At 46.1% G+C, this 19,607-nt stretch overlaps 1 protein-coding gene across 2 annotated transcripts in view; it reads right to left on the reverse strand.

Annotated features, from left to right (window-relative positions):
• The window catches only part of NDC1 (NDC1 transmembrane nucleoporin), a 47,206-nt gene extending 44,234 nt beyond the window's left edge, over positions 1-2,972 (reverse strand). Inside the window, exon 1 of one of the 2 annotated variants that reach the window (XM_056532148.1) lies at positions 2,825-2,972. In XM_056532148.1, the coding sequence (XP_056388123.1) occupies positions 2,825-2,848 (24 nt within the window). In that variant the 5' untranslated portion in view covers positions 2,849-2,972. The remainder of the gene's footprint in view (positions 1-2,824) is intronic. The other variant, XM_056532149.1, reaches the window with a different exon arrangement.
• Between the last annotated feature and the right edge of the window lie 16,635 nt (positions 2,973-19,607).

The following is a 19,607-nucleotide window of genomic DNA, read 5'->3' on the forward strand; positions in this document are numbered from 1 at the left end:
ACACTGCACTCCTGAACACAATCCTGACACACACACACACACAAGACCCCTGAATATAATTCTGCAGCACACGGTGCCCCCTCAGAGTGTTCCCTCACTCCATGCCAGCACTCAGCTATTCAGTAGTATTGGTGTCTTAACAATACAAATGAATGCAGGGAGATGGGATCCCTTGAGTTTCCCTGAACCAGCTGGGGGAGGCAGGCAGGCGGCTGCTGGGCGGAGGGGCTGCTTGCCCATCCGCCAGTTGGGTACCCCTGCTGTAGTCTGCCAATGCATTGTCACAGGTCAGTCGGATCTCCTGACAGGTCTGAGGACGTTTCCTTCAGCCAGGCAGCTTCTTACCAGAACACTCTGCTAACTTAAAGGGGTATTCCAGGAAAAAAAAATTTATTTATATCAACTGGCTCCAGAAAGTTAAACATATTTGTAAATTACTTCTATTAAAAAATATTAATCCTTCCAATAATTATCAGCTGCTGAAGTTGAGTTGTTCTTTTTCTGTCTGGCAACAGTGCTCTCTGCTGACACCTCTGCTTGTTTCGGGAACTGCACAGAGTAAAAGAGATTTGCTATGGGGATTTGCTTCTACTATTGACAGTTCCCGAGACAGGAGTCATCAGAGAGCACATAGACAGAAAAGAACAACTCAACTTCAGCAGCTCATAAGTACTGAAAGGATTAATATTCTTTTAATAGAAGTAATTTACAAATCTGTTTAACTTTCTGGAGCCAGTTGATATTATATATATATATATATATATATATATATATATATATATATATATATATAAGTTTTTTTCCTGGATAACCCCTTTAAGTCAGTCATACACATAAGTATTGACTAAACCCACAGATTTCATCAGGACCCACCAACCATCTATGGCATAAGGAGGTCTACTGTAGGCAGATGTGGGGGGGCGAGGGGCACAGAGAGAAGGATCAGGCATTGCCCAAACCTTTTGTTCTCAGGGAGGTAAGAGGAGACTGGCAGCGGCTGAAGCAGCTCAGACACATAAGATAGATGCTTGTTTATCTGACAACTATCTCCAGATTTTGCAACAGCTGGAGGCACCCTGGTTGGGAAACACTATAATGTCTTGCCAACAGCTATAGATAGTAAAATCTGGTGACAGGTTCCCTTTAAATACACAGATTAGAAACTCTGCACATTTTCAGCATTGATCTGCATTATGTGAGAGCAAACCTGTCTTTTGCTTCTAGCAACCAATCACAGTACAGTGATCCCTCAACTTACAATGGCCTCAACATACAATAGTCTTTTCTGGACCATTGTAACTTGAAACCAGACTCAACATACAATGTTACAGACAGTCCAGATCTGTGAAACGTGTCACAACTGGAGGAACTGACCAATCAGAATGGGCATTTTACTGGTAAATCACCTCTATGAGGGTGGGTTCACACTACGTTTTGTCCCATACGGGAGCGCATACGGCAGGAGGGAGCTAAAAGCTTGCGCTCCCGTATGTAACCGTATGCGCTCCCGTATGCCATTCACTTCAATGAGCCGACCGGAGTGAAACGTTCGGTCCGGTCGGCTCATTTTTGCGCCGTATGCGCTTTTACAACCGGACCTAAAACCGTGGTTGACCACGGTTTTAGGTCCGGTTGTAAAAGCGCATACGGCGCAAAAATGAGCCGACCGGACCGAACGTTTCACTCCGGTCGGCTCATTGAAGTGAATGGCATACGGGAGCGCATACGGTTACATACGGGAGCGCGAGCTTTTAGCTCCCTCCTGCCGTATGCGCTCCCGTATGGGACAAAACGTAGTGTGAACCCAGCCTTACTTAAGTGCATGCACTGGTGTCTGGTAGCGCCCCCTACAGTACAGGGAGGAACTACAAGCTCTGTACTACTCTTTACCTGTGCCAGGGTTAGTTGCTCCTTCAGACACCAAGTAAGGGCGGAACAATTTCAGCGGCGGAATTACGGACCAGTAGGACCGCACGGACTGCATTGACATCTATGCGGACAGCAATGAACTCCGCGTGGTCCTAGTGCCCTCGGCTTGATCTCCGTCAGAAATTCTGCCCAGAAATTCCGTAGTGTAAACCTAGCCTAAAGGAGAACTACGGGATTGAAAATGTTATTCCCTATCCTAAGGATAGGGGATAAATTTCAGATCGCGGGGGGGGGGGGGGGGGGGGGGTTGTCCGACCGCTGGGGCCCCTCACGATCTCGTACGGGGCTACAGCTCTCCGCATAGAGAGCGCGTGTCGACCACCACATGAGGCGGCGGCTCAGGATAGGGGATAACATTTTCAATCCCGTAGTTCTCCTTTAGGCTAGGTTCACACTACGGAATTTCTGGGCAGAATTTCTGGCGGAGATCAGGCCGGCGGCACTAGGACCACGCGGAGTGCATTGCTGTCCGCAGAGATGTCAATAGATTTCTGAGCAGATCTCCCAAAAGATCCACCCAAAAATGCATTGCCGTCTATGGGGACGGCAATGCAGTCCGTGCGGTCCTACTGCTGCCCGCTAAATCTCCGGCAGAAATTCTGCCCGGAGATTCCATAGTGTGAACCCAGCCTTAAAGTCAGTGGGCAGAGGGGATGGGCATTCATTTGGAGCGGAGAATTCAATAGGAATTACTCAGTGTGAACGCAGCCTAGGGCAGTCTATTCCCATCAGGGTGCCTCCTGCTGTTGCAAAACTATAACTCCCAGCATGCCCTGACAGCCTTTCCAGCAGGTAGAGAGACCCAGATCTTTCTCTATTCTTCTCCGAGCAGCTAATAGGATCAGGCTGCGACTTGTAGTTCTACTCCCCGGACACATGTCCCCGGCCCCCTTACCGTTCTCTCTCCGATCACATTCATGTCGTTGCTGCCGCTTCCTACATTCAAACCGTCAGCGCGGCATGGAAGGAGAAGGCCCCCTGCGCGGCTGTCCTCTGCACTGCCTGACGGAATGCTGCACTCTCGGTCTGCCCTATGCCGCTGCCTGATTGTGATGTAGTTTGAACACACAAAACTTTATTGAACATATTCAAAAGAAAAGTAACAACAGTCTCTTGTCTTTTTACAGGGGCAGTTCAGCTGCTTACAGCGGGGGGCGCTCAACCTGATCTATGTATCTCCTAATACTGGATGACCTTGGAGGGGGAGGCTTCTAATTTGGGGAGTCTCTACTGTATCTATATCGTATCTACTGTATCTTGTGTGATACTATCTGGTCAGCCCATGTATCTAAGGTTACTTTCACACGTGCAGATTTTTTAGCCGGTTTTCCGCTGCGTATTTGAAAGTGGGCGGGCTCTTCTCGGCTGTCCGCAGCAGATTTTCCGCGGCGGAATTTACGCTGCAGAAAATCAGCCACAGTCCCTACTGACCTCAATGGGGCTTGCGGCAGATTTTCTGTAGTGTACATTCCGCCGCGGAAAATCTGCTGCGGACAGCCGGGAAGAGCCCGCCCACTTTCAAATACGCAGCGGAAAACCCGCTAAAAAATCCGCGTGTGTGAACGTACCCTAAGGCTGCATTCACATCTCGTTTTTGCAATACGGTTGCCTTATCCCGTATCTGTCCAAAAAACGTATGTCTCCAAACTGGACCGAAATGTATGCAACCGTATGCAACCATATATGCCTCCTCATGTTTTTAAACCGTAAACACTTTGAAAACAGATGTCCGTTTGCATACGTTTTAATACGTTTTCCTTGAAAAATTGGGATACGGTTTTATGTTTGTCAACATTTTAAATAGTTCTTTTTTTTAAAATATTTTTTTATTAATTAAACAGAATAGTTTACAACAGTACGAAACAAAAGATAAGGCACTTGCATGTGGTAAATAATGTAATACAAACAGTATGGTGCTATAAAAGAAACAAGCTGCTAATCTGGCAATTCTAATGCGCCTAGAGAACCTTTCAGAGCTTCAATGCTGTACCAGGTAGTATGTCTAAAAGGGCGTACTATATTAAGAATCTCGGAGGCATTATAATGCCACACTATGAAAGAAGTCCATTTTTTAAAGAACCTCTTAGTCCCCGTATTACAGTGTCTCTCAGCGTCCAATCTATCCACATTTAGGAAAGCTTTCAAATGCGTCACCAGCAGGGTCAGATCCGGGACCTGAGAGTCTAGCCATTTGAGAAACAAACAACGAAGGGCCACTAGAAGAACTACATGGACTATACCAGGAGCCCTCCGTCCCCCACCCTCCTCCTCCGGTGGGCGCAGTTGGTGGAAAAGAAGGGCCTGAGGAGTGAAGGGGAGAGACAGACTCCAGTGATCATTAACATAGGAGCAAACCAACCTCCAGTAGTCAGCTGAGTGAGCGCACTCCCAAACTCCATGATACAGGTTCGTGAGTGGGGTATTACATTTGGGGCAACTAGTGATTCTGTCAGGGAATGAAGGTGTAGGGAGAATATTAAAGCCGTACAAGGCTGCGTGCGACAACTTAAAGTACGTTTCTCTCCACCTCTCATTTATAACATGTCTGCGAATCCTTCCCCACCCTGCCCGAATGGTGTCATGTATGTCAGCATCTCCCGTCCACCTTTCCCAGGTATGAAAAATCTTCTTACTGTCAAGTTTAAGGAACCGGTCTCTGAAGGCCACATATAATGAGGAAACTGACGTCTTTGATCTGTGCCCATGATGTTGTCTAGTGAGTGCGTGGTGGCCTCCAAAGATAGATCCCTCAGTCTACATACACAAAAGGAGTAAAGTTGGTTAGCGTAGAAAATATGTGTAGAAGGAAGACTATATGTGCTAATAATGTCAGCTGGTGAGAGCCATTGTTTAGTGCTCTTATTCATGAGGCTTCCTGCCGTCCCCACGCCCCGTTCCTCCCAAAGGCGAAAACAGGAAGAGGAACTCCATTGTGGAAATTCAGGGTGACCACTAAAAGGCATTCTCTTGGAGAGGAGGAAGGGAAGGCCAAAAGTCTTACGAACCTCCTTCCAAGACACTATAGTATCTTTGAGCAGAGTCGAGCTTTTAACCACCGTTGGCAATTTGGAATAGGAGGTGTGTAGCAAACCCGAAAGTGACCACGGCGACGCCAGCGCCCCCTCCACCGCTAAATTTGAAAAGAATGTAGTGCCCTGGAGCCAATCCAAAACATGTCGAAAAAGACACGCCAGATTGTATCCACGGGCATTTGGAAAATTGACTCCCCCATCTCCCTTGTTTAACATAAGCTTTTGAAGCGCTATCCTCGGGCGCTTGCCCTGCCACAGGAATTTGGTAAAGGCTGTATTAAGTCGGCAGACATCATCGTGTTTCAAAAGGAGAGGCAGGGTCTGCAGTGGGTATAGCAGTCTAGGAAAACTGATCATTTTGATCAGGTGGCACCGACCCAGAAATGAGAGTGGTAGGTTTTCCCAGCGTCTCAATTCTGCCAGTATTCATTTAAAGAGGGGGGCATAGTTCAGGGAGTACAAAGTGTCAGGAGTGCGCCCAATTTGGATGCCCAGATAAGTTATGTTAGAAGTGCTAATTTTTACCCCTAAATCCCCTGCCATAAGTAACCCCCTTGGATTTGAATTGCCCAAGGGGAGCAACACGCTCTTCGAGGCATTAATAATTATAATTCACTTATAACCAGTGAAACTCCCCACCGTAGACAGGAAATTTGGTATTCTGGGAACATCCCTCTCCGGGTTGCTCAGATAAAGGAGAACATCGTCTGCAAACATGGATAACTTTAACTCTTCGGAGCCCACCCCTATGCCACTATACAGTTTGGAAGTAAGCAGGGAACGCGCCAGAGGCTCAATCGCTAAATCATATAGCAGTGGGGACAGGGGGCAGCCCAGGCGCGTGCCCCTCAACAGTGGAATAGATGGGGAAAGGAAACCCGGGGTATAAACTCTCGCAGTGAGACCGTCGTATAACCCTGATAGAAAAGTAATAAAGTGGCCCGTGATCCCGAATTTGTCCAGAACCAGCCTCAGCCAGTCCCACCTGACATTATGAAAGGCTTTTTCAGCGCCAAGGGTGAGTAAAGCCGGGTGGGAATCTGGCCGGTACGAGCGCTGTACACGATCTATAACTGCCAATACTTTTCTGATATTGGTCACAGCTGATCTAGATTTTACAAAACCGACCTGGTGATCACCCACTAGCCCCGGCAAAAAGGCTGCTAGTCTATCCGCTAGTATTTTAGATAGAAGTTTCACATCTTGGTTAATCATTGAAATCGGTCTTTTCGATCCTGGGTCTAAAGGATCCTTGCCCTGTTTAGGGAGAACTTTAATGTAAGCCAGCTTGGCTGCAGGGGACAGGCGTCCTGTCCGCAGGACTTCATTGAAAAAGGCGGTCAGCGAGGGTCTTATAAAATTCCCCCGGGAAGCCATCTGGTCCCGGAGCTTTACCGGCCGCCAAAGAGTGTATTGCCGTGCGCACTTCATCGCTAGTCACTTCTGCGTTCAGCTCCTGCCTCTGCTCTTCCATCAATGATGGTAGGGTTAGACCACTAAGAAATCTCTCCCCTTCAGTGCCTGAGGGTGGAGGTGAGGAATACAGATCAGAGTAGTAGGAGCCCAACACAGAGCTAATGTCCTGTGGGGTATGTCTGACAGTGCCTTGGAGGTCTTTTAAGGCTAAAACATGAGCAGGGGCCTGGTCCCTTTTGCAAGTCTCGCCAAGAGATGTCCTGCTTTGTTGCCATGTTTGAAAAAATCAACTTCCCAGTGAGACCTGTAAATACGTTCCTTTTTGTCTAACCACAACTCATATGAGGCCCTCGCTTCCTACTATTCTATTTTGTTGGATGGAGTGGGGGAGGCAACAAATTTAGCGTATGCAGTGGAGAGCGCCGCGCTGGCAGCCGCATGACCCTCCCGTGTTTTCCGTTTAAGTGAAGAGCAATAGGCCATAATTCTGCCCCTAAGTACAACCTTCGCCGTTTCCCAATATAACAACGGGTTGTCAGAGTGCTCCGCATTGTCAGTCGTAATCTCCAGCCACCAGCCCTTCAGGAGATCTTGGAAGGATTCATCCTTAGTCAAATACGACGGGTAGCGCCAGAGATAATCAGTTCCCTTAGGGCAAGATGGCTGAAGTTCCAAGAGCAATGGGAAGTGGTCCGAAATAACCATGTCCTGAATTGCAACCGAAAGCAAGCGAGAACCCAAGAGGTCGCTAATCAGGAGATAGTCAATACGGGACCAGGAGGTGTGTGCGTGTGAAAAATTGGTGTACTCACGACCGTCCGGGTGGAGAAGGCGCCACGCATCGTGTAAACCCGTTTGAGAAAGAAAAGGGGGAAGAACCTTGTCGCTTTGTCGGATGATCAGAGCTCCTTCTATCCACCTGTGGTGTTACTACTGAATTTAAATCCCCACCCACAACCGTCAGGGGACCTGCCGTGCGGGTGACTGTGTCTGTTAGAGAAGCAAAAAAAGGGAGGTTATCACCATTTGGAGCATAAACGTTATAAATATTATACAGTTGATCCATGTGTTCCAATTGCATATGAGACAGTCTCCCCTCTGAGTCATGTTCGTGAGACAGTAACCGGTGTGGGAATGACTTATGAATAAGAGTGAGCACCCCGGATCTACCGTCTACTGCTGGTGAGCCCACAACCCTCCCCACCCAAGTTCTTTTTTTTTATTGAATTCCCCCCCCCCCCCCCCCCCAAAAAAAAAAAAAAAATTCAAAGAAAGGAAAAACAGTATTGTGCAAACCGGATGTAACCGTACGCACATACGGTTCAATACGGTTACCATAGAACTCTATTTTAAAATGACCGTATACAGGTTGGATACGGTTTTTGACCGGGACTAGTAGTAGACTTCTACGGCAACCGTATTGCAAAAACGAGATGTGAATGCAGCCTAAGCCCAGCACATGTGATACTGTCTGCTCATCCAGTGTATTTAAAGGGGTACTCCAGTGGAAACCTTTTTTATTTTATTTTTTTTAAATCAAATGGTGTCAAAAAGTTAAACAGATTTGTAAATTAACAACCAAACAAAAGAACGATAGCATGCACTCACCGCTTAAACTGTCAGAGGCTACGCCGGTCGTTTCATGGACAGTGCGCGCTTCTTCCGGCCTCTCCACGTCATTCCGCTGCGTCTTTTATGTCTCTGCTGGGCATATTGCCTCTGACTGGTTCAAATTTGTAAATTACTTCTATTAAAAAATCTTAATCCTTCCAGTACTTATCAGCTTCTGTATACTACAGAGGGAATTCTTTTCTTTATGGATTTCTTTTCTGTCTGTCCACAGTGCTCTCTGCTGACATCTCTGTCCAGGAACTGTCCAGAGTAGCATAGGTTTGCTATGGGGATTTTCTCCTGCTCTGGACAGTTCCTGACATGGACAGAGGTGTCAGCAGAGAGCACTGTGGACAAGACAAAAAAGAAATCCAAAAAGAAAAGAATTTCCTCAGTAGTATACAGCCGCTAATAACTACTAGAAGGATGAAGATTTTTTTATAGAAGTAATTTACAAATCTGTTTAACTTTCTGGCACCAGTTGATTTTGGAAAGTATTTTGGGAGTACCCCTTTAAGCACATTGTGGGAGGTTTATCAAAACCGCTGCAGAGAAAAAGTGTTGCATTTGCCCATAGCAACCAGATTGCTGCTTTCATTTTTAAAGAGGCCTGTGAAAAAAATGAGAGAACAATCTGATTGTTTGCTATGGGCAACTGCTTCACTTTCCCTCGGCACAGGTTTTGATAAATCTCCCCCATTATGTGTGATACTACCTGCTTATCTAAGATATCTAAGTCTATTATGTGTGATACTATCTGCTTATCTAAGATATCTAAGTCTATTATGTGTGATACTGTCTGGTCAGCCTATGTATCCAAGTATATCATGAGTGATGCTATCTGCTTATCTAGTGTATCCAAGCACATCATGTGTTATGCTATTTGCGTATCTAAGCATATCATGTGTGATACTGTCCGGTCAGTCTATGTATCCAAGTATATCATGTGTGATGCTATCTGCTTATATAGTGTATCTAAGCCTATCATGTGTGATACTGTCTGGTCAGCTAATGTATCTAAGCACATAATGTGTGATGCTATCTGCTTATCTAATGTATCTAAGCCTATCATTTGTTATACTGTCTCCCGTGCTGCTGTGTATTGTCCTATCATGTCACGTGTGATACTGTCTGCACATCCAGTGCATTTAAGAGTCTCCTATTGAGGGTGATTCATCTAGTCAGCAATCTGATATCCAGTGCCAGTGTATCTAAGCCTATCCAGTGTGATACATTTAATCTGCCAGTGTATCTCAGCATATCCAGTGTGATAAAAAGATAAGACAGCAACGCAGCTGGTGTCCGCAAAAGTGGTTATTCTTAAAATGATTTCATGTGATGTTAATTTCATCCTGATAGCAGATCAGTATGTTGTAAAGAGAAAAAGAGAAGTGGTGTACGCTCAACATGAAGGAGCATACATGCATCTCTTAGTTAGGATACGTTCACACGAGCAGATCCCCAGCGCGTATTACGCTGCGGATCCGCCGCATGCTACGGTTACAGATGCCTGCTTGGATTGGCAATACGCCGCTAGGTGCAGACACACTGAAGCGATGTGCGAGTCGCTGCGCATGCGCGGTGTACTTGCACACATCATGGGCGCTCCCCCTGCTCAATGAGCTAGGCTGAGAGCTGCAGCGATGTGCGAGTACACTGTGCATGCGCATGGCAACTCGCACATCGCAGTGTGTCTCCTCGTAGCGGCGGATTGTCGTTCCGAGCAGGCACCTGTAAAGGCAGCATACAGCGGTCCTTCAGTGGCGGATCTGCAGCGTAATACGCGCTGGGGATCCACACGTGTGAATGTACCATTATACAGAGTTCCACATTAACCAACTTAAACAGTGATTGTATATATATATATATATATATATATATATATATATATATATATATACTTTATTAGGTACACCTGTTCAATTGCTTGTTAACACGAATAGCTAATCAGCCAATCACATGGCAGCAACTCATTTAGGCATGTAGATGTGGTCAGGACAACTTGCTAAAGTTGAAACTGAGCATTAGAATGGGAACAAAAAGGGGATATAAGGCACTCTGAACATGGCATGGTTATTGTTGCCAGACGGGCTGGTCTTAGTACTTAGAAGATGCTTGTACAACCATCTCTAGGGTATACAGAGAATGGGCATACATACAGAATATCCAATGAGCGGCAGTTGTGTGGAGGAAAAATGCCTTGTTGATATCAGATGAGAATGGGCAGACTGGTTCAGGATGACAAAGGCAACAGTAACTCAAATAACCACAGGTTACAACCAAAACATGCAGAATAGCATCTGTGAGCGCACATGTAGAACTTGAAGCAGATGGGCTACCGCAGCTACAGGAGAATGTTGCCTGGTCTGAAGAGTCTCAATTTCAGCTGCGACATTCAGGTGGCAGGGTCAGAATTTTATGTAAACAACATGAAAGCATGCTCCATCCTGCCTTGTATCAGCGGTTCAGGCTGGAGGTGTAATGTGGTGGGTGGGGGGGGGGGGGGGGACGGGGGACATTTTCTTGGCACACTTTGGGCCCCTTAGTACCAATTGAGCATAGTCTAAACACAACAGCCTACCTGAGTATTGTTACTGACCATGTCCATCCCTTTACGATCACAGTGGACCCATCTTCTGATACTTCTAGCAGGATAATGCAAGATGTCATAAAGCTCACATAATTTTATACATTACACTCCAATGGCCTCCACAGTCACCAGATCTCATCCAATAGATCACTGCTGGGATGTGGTGGAACAGGAGATTCTCATCATGGATCCGACAAATCTGCAGCAACTGTGTGATGTCATCATGTCAATATGGAGGAACTGTGTGATGTCATCATGTCCATATGGAGGAACTGTGTGATGTCATCATGTCCATATGGAGGAACTGTGTGATGTCATCATGTCTATATAACGGAACTGTGTTATGTCATCATGTCCATATGTAGGAACTGTGTGATATCATCATGTCCATATAGAGGAACTGTGTGATGTCATCATGTCCATATGGAGGAACTGTGTGATGTAATCGTGTCCATATGGAGGAACTGTGTGATGTCATCATGTCCATATGGGGGAACTGTGATGTCATCATGTCCATATGGAGGAACTGTGTGATGTCATCATTTCCATATGGAGGAACTGTGTGATGTCATCATGTCCATATGGAGGAACTGTGTGATGTCATCGTGTCCATATGAAGGAACTGTGTGATGTCATCGTGTCCATATGGAGGAACTGTGTGGCGTCATCGTGTCCATATGGAGGAACTGTGTGATGTCATCGTGTCCATATGGAGTAACTGTGTGATGTCATCATGTCCATATGGAGGAACTGTGTGATGTCATCATGTCCATATGGAGGAACTGTGTGATGTCATCATGTCCATATGGAGGAACTGTGTGATGTTATCGTGTCCATATGGAGGAACTGTGTGATGTCATCGTGTCCATATGAAGGAACTGTGTGGCGTCATCGTGTCCATATGGAGGAACTGTGTGGCGTCATCGTGTCCATATGGAGGAACTGTGTGGCGTCATCGTGTCCATATGGAGGAACTGTGTGATGTCATCGTGTCCATATGAAGGAACCGTGTGATGTCATCGTGTCCATATGGAGGAACTGTGTGGCGTCATCGTGTCCATATGGAGGAACTGTGTGATGTCATCGTGTCCATATGGAGTAACTGTGTGATGTCATCATGTCCATATGGAGGAACTGTGTGATGTCATCATGTCCATATGGGGGAACTGTGATGTCATCATGTCCATATGGAGGAACTGTGTGATGTCATCATGTCCATATGGAGGAACTGTGTGATGTCATCGTGTCCATATGGAGGAACTGTGTGATGTCATCGTGTCCATATGAAGGAACTGTGTGGCGTCATCGTGTCCATATGGAGGAACTGTGTGGCGTCATCGTGTCCATATGGAGGAACTGTGTGGCGTCATCGTGTCCATATGGAGGAACTGTGTGATGTCATCGTGTCCATATGGAGGAACTGTGTGATGTCATCTTGTCCATATGGAAGAACTGTGTGATGTCATCATGTCCATATGGAGGAACTGTGTGATGTCATCATGTCTATATAGAAGAACTGTGTAATGTCATCATGTCCATATGGAGGAACTGTGTGATGTAATGTCCATATGGAGGAACTGTGTGATGTCATCATGTCCATATGGAGGAACTGTGTGATGTCATCATGTCCATATGGAGGAACTGTGTGATGTCATCATGTCCATATGGAGGAACTGTGTGATGTCATCATGTCCATATGTGTTACGCCGAGCGCTCCGGGTCCCCGCTCCTCCCCGGAGCGCTCGCTTCACTCTCCCCGCGGCAGCGCTCCGGTCACGTCCTCTGACCCGGGGCGCTGCGATTCCGCTGCCAGCCGGGATGCGATTCGCGATGCGGGTAGCGCCCGCTCGCGATGCGCACCCCGGCTCCCCTACCTGACTCGCTCTCCGTCTGTTCTGTCCCGGCGCGCGCGGCCCCGCTCCCTAGGGCGCGCGCGCGCCGGGTCTCTGCGATTTAAAGGGCCACTGCGCCGCTGATTGGCGCAGTGGTTCCAATCAGTGTGTTCACCTGTGCACTTCCCTATATCACCTCACTTCCCCTGCACTCCCTTGCCGGATCTTGTTGCACTTGTGCCTAGTGAAAGCGTTCCCTTGTCTGTTCCTAGTCCGTGTTCCTGACCTCCTGCCGTTGCCCCTGACTACGATCCTTGCCGCCTGCCCCCGACCTTCTGCTACGTCCGACCTTGCTTCTGCCTACTCCCTTGTACCGTGCCTATCTTCTGCATCTTCAGCAGCCAGAGAGGTAGCCGTTGCTAGTGGATACGACCTGGTCACTACCGCCGCAGCAAGACCATCCCGCTTTGCGGCGGGCTCTGGTGAAAACCTGTAGTGGCTTAGAACCGGTCCACTAGCGCGGTCCTCTCCATCCCTCTCTGGCACAGAGGATCCACTACCTGCCAGCCGGCATCGTGACAATATGGAGGAACTGTGTGATGTCATCATGTCCATATGGAGGAACTGTGTGATGTCATCATGTCCATATGGAGGAACTGTGTGATGTCATCATGTCCATATGGAGGAACTGTGTGATGTCATCATGTCCATATGGAGGAACTGTGTGATGTCATCATGTCCATATGGAGGAACTGTGTAATGTCATCATGTCCATATGGGGGAACTGTGTGATGTCATCATGTCCATATAGAGGAACTGTGTGATGTCATCATGTCCATATGGAGGAACTGTGTGATGTCATCATGTCTATATGGAGGAACTGTGTGATGTTATCATGTCTATATGGAGGAACTGTGTGATGTCATCATGTCCATATGGAGGAACTGTGTGATGTCATCGTGTCCATATGGAGGAACTGTGTGATGTCATCGTGTCCATATGGAGGAACTGTGTGGCGTCATCGTGTCCATATGGAGGAACTGTGTGATGTCATCGTGTCCATATGGAGTAACTGTGTGATGTCATCATGTCCATATGGAGGAACTGTGTGATGTCATCATGTCCATATGGAGGAACTGTGTGATGTCATCATGTCCATATGGAGGAACTGTGTGATGTCATCATGTCCATATGGAGGAACTGTGTGATGTTATCGTGTCCATATGGAGGAACTGTGTGATGTCATCGTGTCCATATGAAGGAACTGTGTGGCGTCATCGTGTCCATATGGAGGAACTGTGTGGCGTCATCGTGTCCATATGGAGGAACTGTGTGATGTCATCGTGTCCATATGAAGGAACCGTGTGATGTCATCGTGTCCATATGGAGGAACCGTGTGATGTCATCGTGTCCATATGGAGGAACTGTGTGATGTCATCGTGTCCATATGGAGTAACTGTGTGATGTCATCATGTCCATATGGAGGAACTGTGTGATGTCATCATGTCCATATGGGGGAACTGTGATGTCATCATGTCCATATGGAGGAACTGTGTGATGTCATCATGTCCATATGGAGGAACTGTGTGATGTCATCGTGTCCATATGGAGGAACTGTGTGATGTCATCATGTCCATATGAAGGAACTGTGTGGCGTCATCGTGTCCATATGGAGGAACTGTGTGGCGTCATCGTGTCCATATGGAGGAACTGTGTGGCGTCATCGTGTCCATATGGAGGAACTGTGTGATGTCATCGTGTCCATATGGAGGAACTGTGGGATGTCATCTTGTCCATATGGAAGAACTGTGTGATGTCATCATGTCCATATGGAGGAACTGTGTGATGTCATCATGTCTATATAGAAGAACTGTGTGATGTCATCATGTCCATATGAAAGAACTGTGTGATGTAATGTCCATATGGAGGAACTGTGTGATGTAATGTCCATATGGAGGAACTGTGTGATGTCATCATGTCCATATAGAGGAACTGTGTGATGTCATCATGTCCATATGGAGGAACTGTGTGATGTCATCATGTCCATATGGAGGAACTGTGTGATGTCATCATGTCCATATGGAGGAACTGTGTGATGTCATCATGTCCATATGGAGGAACTGTGTGATGTCATCATGTCCATATGGAGGAACTGTGTGATGTCATCATGTCCATATGGAGGAACTGTGTGATGTCATCATGTCCATATGGAGGAACTGTGTAATGTCATCATGTCCATATGGGGGAACTGTGTGATGTCATCATGTCCATATAGAGGAACTGTGTGATGTCATCATGTCCATATGGAGGAACTGTGTGATGTCATCATGTCTATATGGAGGAACTGTGTGATGTCATCATGTCTATATGGAGGAACTGTGTGATGTCATCATGTCCATATGGAGGAACTGTGTGATGTCATCGTGTCCATATGGAGGAACTGTGTGACGTCATCGTGTCCATATGGAGGAACTGTGTGATGTCATCGTGTCCATATGGAGGAACTGTGTGACGTCATCGTGTCCATATGGAGGAACTGTGTGACGTCATCGTGTCCATATGGAGGAACTGTGTGACGTCATCGTGTCCATATGGAGGAACTGTGTGGCGTCATCGTGTCCATATGGAGGAACTGTATGATGTCATCATGTCAACATGGAGGAACTGTGTGATGTCATCATGTCCATATGGAGAACTGTGTGATGTCATCATGTCCATATGGGGGAACTGTGTGATGTCATCATGTCCATATGGAGGAACTGTGTGATGTCATCATGTCCATATGGAGGAACTGTGTGATGTCATCATGTCCATATGGAGGAACTGTGTGATGTCATCATGTCCATATGGGGGAACTGTGTGATGTCATCATGTCCATATGGAGGAACTGTGTGATGTCATCATGTCCATATGGAGGTGTGATGTCATCATGTCTATATGGAGGAACTGTGTGATGTCATCATGTCTATATGGAGGAACTGTGTGATGTCATCATGTCCATATGGAGGAACTGTGTGATGTCATCGTGTCCATATGGAGGAACTGTGTGATGTCATCGTGTCCATATGGAGGAACTGTGTGATGTCATCGTGTCCATATGGAGGAACTGTGTGACGTCATCGTGTCCATATGGAGGAACTGTGTGACGTCATCGTGTCCATATGGAGGAACTGTGTGGCGTCATCATGTCCATATGGAGGAACTGTATGATGTCATCATGTCCATATGGAAGAACTGTGTGATGTTATGTCCATATGGAGGAACTGTGTGATGTCATCATGTCCATATGTAGGAACTGTGTGATGTCATCATGTCCATATGGAGGAACTGTGTGATGTCATCATGTCCATATGGAAGAACTGTGTGATGTCATCATGTCCATATGGAGGAACTGTGTGGCGTCATCGTGTCCATATGGAGGAACTGTGTGGCGTCATCGTGTCCATATGGAGGAACTGTGTGATGTCATCGTGTCCATATGGAGGAACTGTGTGATGTCATCATGTCCATATGGAGGAACTGTGTGATGTCATCATGTCCATATGGAAGAACTGTGTGATGTCATCATGTCCATATGGACCAAAATCTCTGAGGACTGTTTCCAGCACCTTGTAGAAAGTATTCTCAGCCATTGTATCTAAGACTGTCTAGTAGATTTAAATTTGTTGTATATAATTTCTGCTTAGCCAGCAGATCTAAGCTTATCATGCACGATACTGCCTGTTGAGCTGGCTGTATCTAATCCTATCACAGTGGTCTTCAACCTGCGGACCTCCAGATGTTGCAAAACTACAACTCCCAGCATGCCCGGACAGCCAACGGCTGTCCGGGCATGCTGGGAGTTGTAGTTTTGCAACATCTGGAGGTCCGCAGGTTGGAGACCACTGTCCTATCATGTTGAAATAAGGAGGAAAAAAAAAAAAGAAACCAGGGTGCGCCCCTCGTGAGGACCGTTAACAGCTGTGAGAAAAAAATGGAAGCATAGGCGGAGCTTCTTACCAAAGGGTGTTGCACTAAGAGCTCAACTCCTACACTAGGATGTAGAAATCGGGACTGTGGCCCCAGATTCGTCTCGGCTCACAGAAGCCTTTCCAATATTGGTATATATAGTTAAAAAGGCAAAGACGAAACCTGAATAAGGGGCGCTCCTCCTGGGAAATGAATGCCAAGGGTAGATTAAATATCATGTAGTTTATCTACCTTTGGCATTCGTTGCCCGGAGGAGCGCCCCTTATCCAGGTTTCATCTTTGCCTTTTTAACTATATAATCTTATCATGTCTGCCGCCAGTATACCCAAGGCTGGGTTCAAACTACTGGGCTGTAGATCGCTGGGACACCACCAACAGGTGTTCCAATGTATACTGCAACATACCTACGGCAGGTTTATTTGCTTTACTTCACTGGAAAACATTTTGTTTTACATCAACTGATGCCAGGAAGTTAAAAAGATTTGTAAATTACTTTTATTAAAAAAAATCTTAATCCTTCCAGTACTTATCAGCTGCTGTATGCTCCACAGGAAGTTCTTTTCTTTTTGAATTTATTTTCTGTCTGACAACAGTGTTCTCTGCTGACACCTCTGTCCATTTTAGGAACTGTCCTAAATCCCCATAGCAAACCTATCCTGCTCTGGACAGTTCCTGACATGGACAGAGGTGTCAGCAGAGAGCACTGTGGTCGGACAAAAAAAATAAATTCAAAAAGAAAAGAACTTCCTGTGGAGCATACAGCAGCTGATAAGTACTGGAAGGATTAAGATTTTTTAATAGAAGTAATTTACAAATCTGTTTAACTTCCTGGCATCAGTTGATGTAAAACAAAATGTTTTCCTGCGGAGTACCCCTTGACTGCACATAGTCTGCACACTTTTAGTTTTAGGAGACCGAATGTAGTAACTACTATGCTGGGACTTGTACTACTTCAGTGCTCCACTGTGTATTTATTCATTACTAGGTTCTTGCAGTACCTCAATGTTTCAGTGTCACTCTTGTCTAGGCTTATTTTACTGCATTGGGTACGTAGGTAGATTAGTCTCCAGGGGTTCCTACCTTATTATTTACCCTGTATTGCGACCAAAATTCAGGCCTCAGCACAGTGTAGTTTCTTTCAGTATGCTTGGTGCCCCTATGGACAAGCAGGGGGTCTGAGGGTAGCCATGACTGCTGCAGGGGTCACAATTAAAGACTGGGGGTGGAGATTTATCAAAACCTGCGCAAAGGAAAATTTGCCCAGTTGCCCATAGCAACCAATCAGATTGCTTCATTCATTTTGCAGAGGCCTTGTTAAAAATGAAAGAAGGGAGTTGATTGGTTGCTATGGGCAACTGGACAGGTTTTAATAAATCTCCCCTGGGAGTCATTGCTGAATATTAGAGATGAGCGAACTTACAGTAAATTCGATTCGTCACAAACTTCTCGGCTCGGCAGTTGATGACTTATCCTGCATAAATGAGTTCAGCTTTCAGGTGCTCCCGTGGGCTGGAAAAGGTGGATACATTCCTAGGAGACTCTTTCCTAGGACTGTATCCACCTTTTCCAGCCCACCGGAGCACCGGAAAGCTGAACTAATTTATGCAGGATAAGTCATCAACTGCCGAGCCGAGAAGTTTGTGACAAATCGAATTTACTGTAAGTTCGCTCATCTCTACTGAATATCAGTATTTCATTGTATTTAAAGGGGTAGTCCAGTGCTGAAAAACTTATCCCCTATCCTAAGGATATGGATAAATCTCAGATCACGGGGGGGTCCGAACACAGGGGCCCCCCGCGATCTAATGTACGGGGCCCCGCTCGCTGGCCAGATAGCGGGTGTTGACCAACGGCGGCCAACACGCCCCCTCAATACAGTCCTATGGCAGAGCCGGAGATTGCCGAAGGCAGCGCTCAGGCTCTGCCATAGAGTTTTACTGAGGGCGCGTGTCAGCTGCAGCTTTGTGCGGTGGTCAACACACCCCCTTCCCGCGGGCTGCTGGGGCCCGGAACAGGAGATCGCAGGGGCCCCAGCGGTCGGGAACCCCCCCCCCCCCCCCGCAATCTGAAACTTATCCCCTATCCTTAGGATAGGGGATACGTTTTTCAGCACTGGATATCTCCTTTAAAGCGACAGAGCAGAAACTTGTCTTGGCAACCAATAATATTCCTGATATATCCCTATGGAGGAGATTTATCAAAACCTTTGTAGAGGAAGAGCAGTGTAGTTGCCCCTAGCAACCAGATTGCTTCTTTAAGAGGGCTTTAAAAAAATAAAAATAATAATAATAATAATAATTAAGGAAGGAAGCGAACTGACTGGTTTCTATGGGCAACTGACTCATTCTGCCTCTACACAGGTTTTGATAAATCTCCCCCATAATCTATATGCAAAGCCATGCCCCTAGACCAGTGTATTCCAAACAATGTTTCTCCCACTGTTGTAAAACTACAACTCCCAGCATGCCCGGACAGCCTTCGGCTGTCCGGGCCTGCTAAGAGTTGTAGTTTTGCAACAGCTGGGGACACACTGGGGGAGATTCTCAAAAATGACTGTAATTTCCGTTCCAGCGATATTATTCACCCTTTTTTTTTTCTCCTCTGCTCTGAAAATATGTGAAAATTCATTTTCGCGCCAAAAATGTTTTTTTTCTTTGTTGCAGCCAAATTGGATTTTTTTGTGCCAAAATTGGCGATTTTTGCGCCAAATTTTACATCCCAGAAAATTCTGACGGAAACATCTCACAAAATATTCCATGGTTACTAGTGCCCAGACAAGTGATAACTGTATAAATAAAACATTTCTGAGCTTAAATGTTAGTGCCGGTGAAGCGACCAAGAAAGAAAAAAAAAATATATATATATATATTTTTTTTTTAAATAACATTTTTCAATAATAATTATTTCTTTTTTTTAAATAATTACTTAAATAACACCTTTTCCCCCAAAAAACTAAAAAAAAAAAAAAAAAAAACTACAACCATTTCTGTGATTTCTACACTATCAAAAAGCTGGTGTGAAATTTTTGATGTAAACTGGACTCTCACCTCTTTGAAAATATCCTGTAAGGGTACGTTCAGACGAGCAGATTTACATCGCATTTTACACTGCGGATCCGCCGCTGAAAGACCTCTGTATGCTGCCTTTACATGTGACTGCTCGGAGTGGCAATACGCCGCTATGTGCAGACACACTGAAGCAATGTGTGAGTCGCCGCGCATGCGCGGT

This window comes from Hyla sarda, chromosome 7 (genome assembly GCF_029499605.1).
Source record: "Hyla sarda isolate aHylSar1 chromosome 7, aHylSar1.hap1, whole genome shotgun sequence".
In the NCBI taxonomy this organism is placed as follows: domain Eukaryota; kingdom Metazoa; phylum Chordata; class Amphibia; order Anura; family Hylidae; genus Hyla; species Hyla sarda.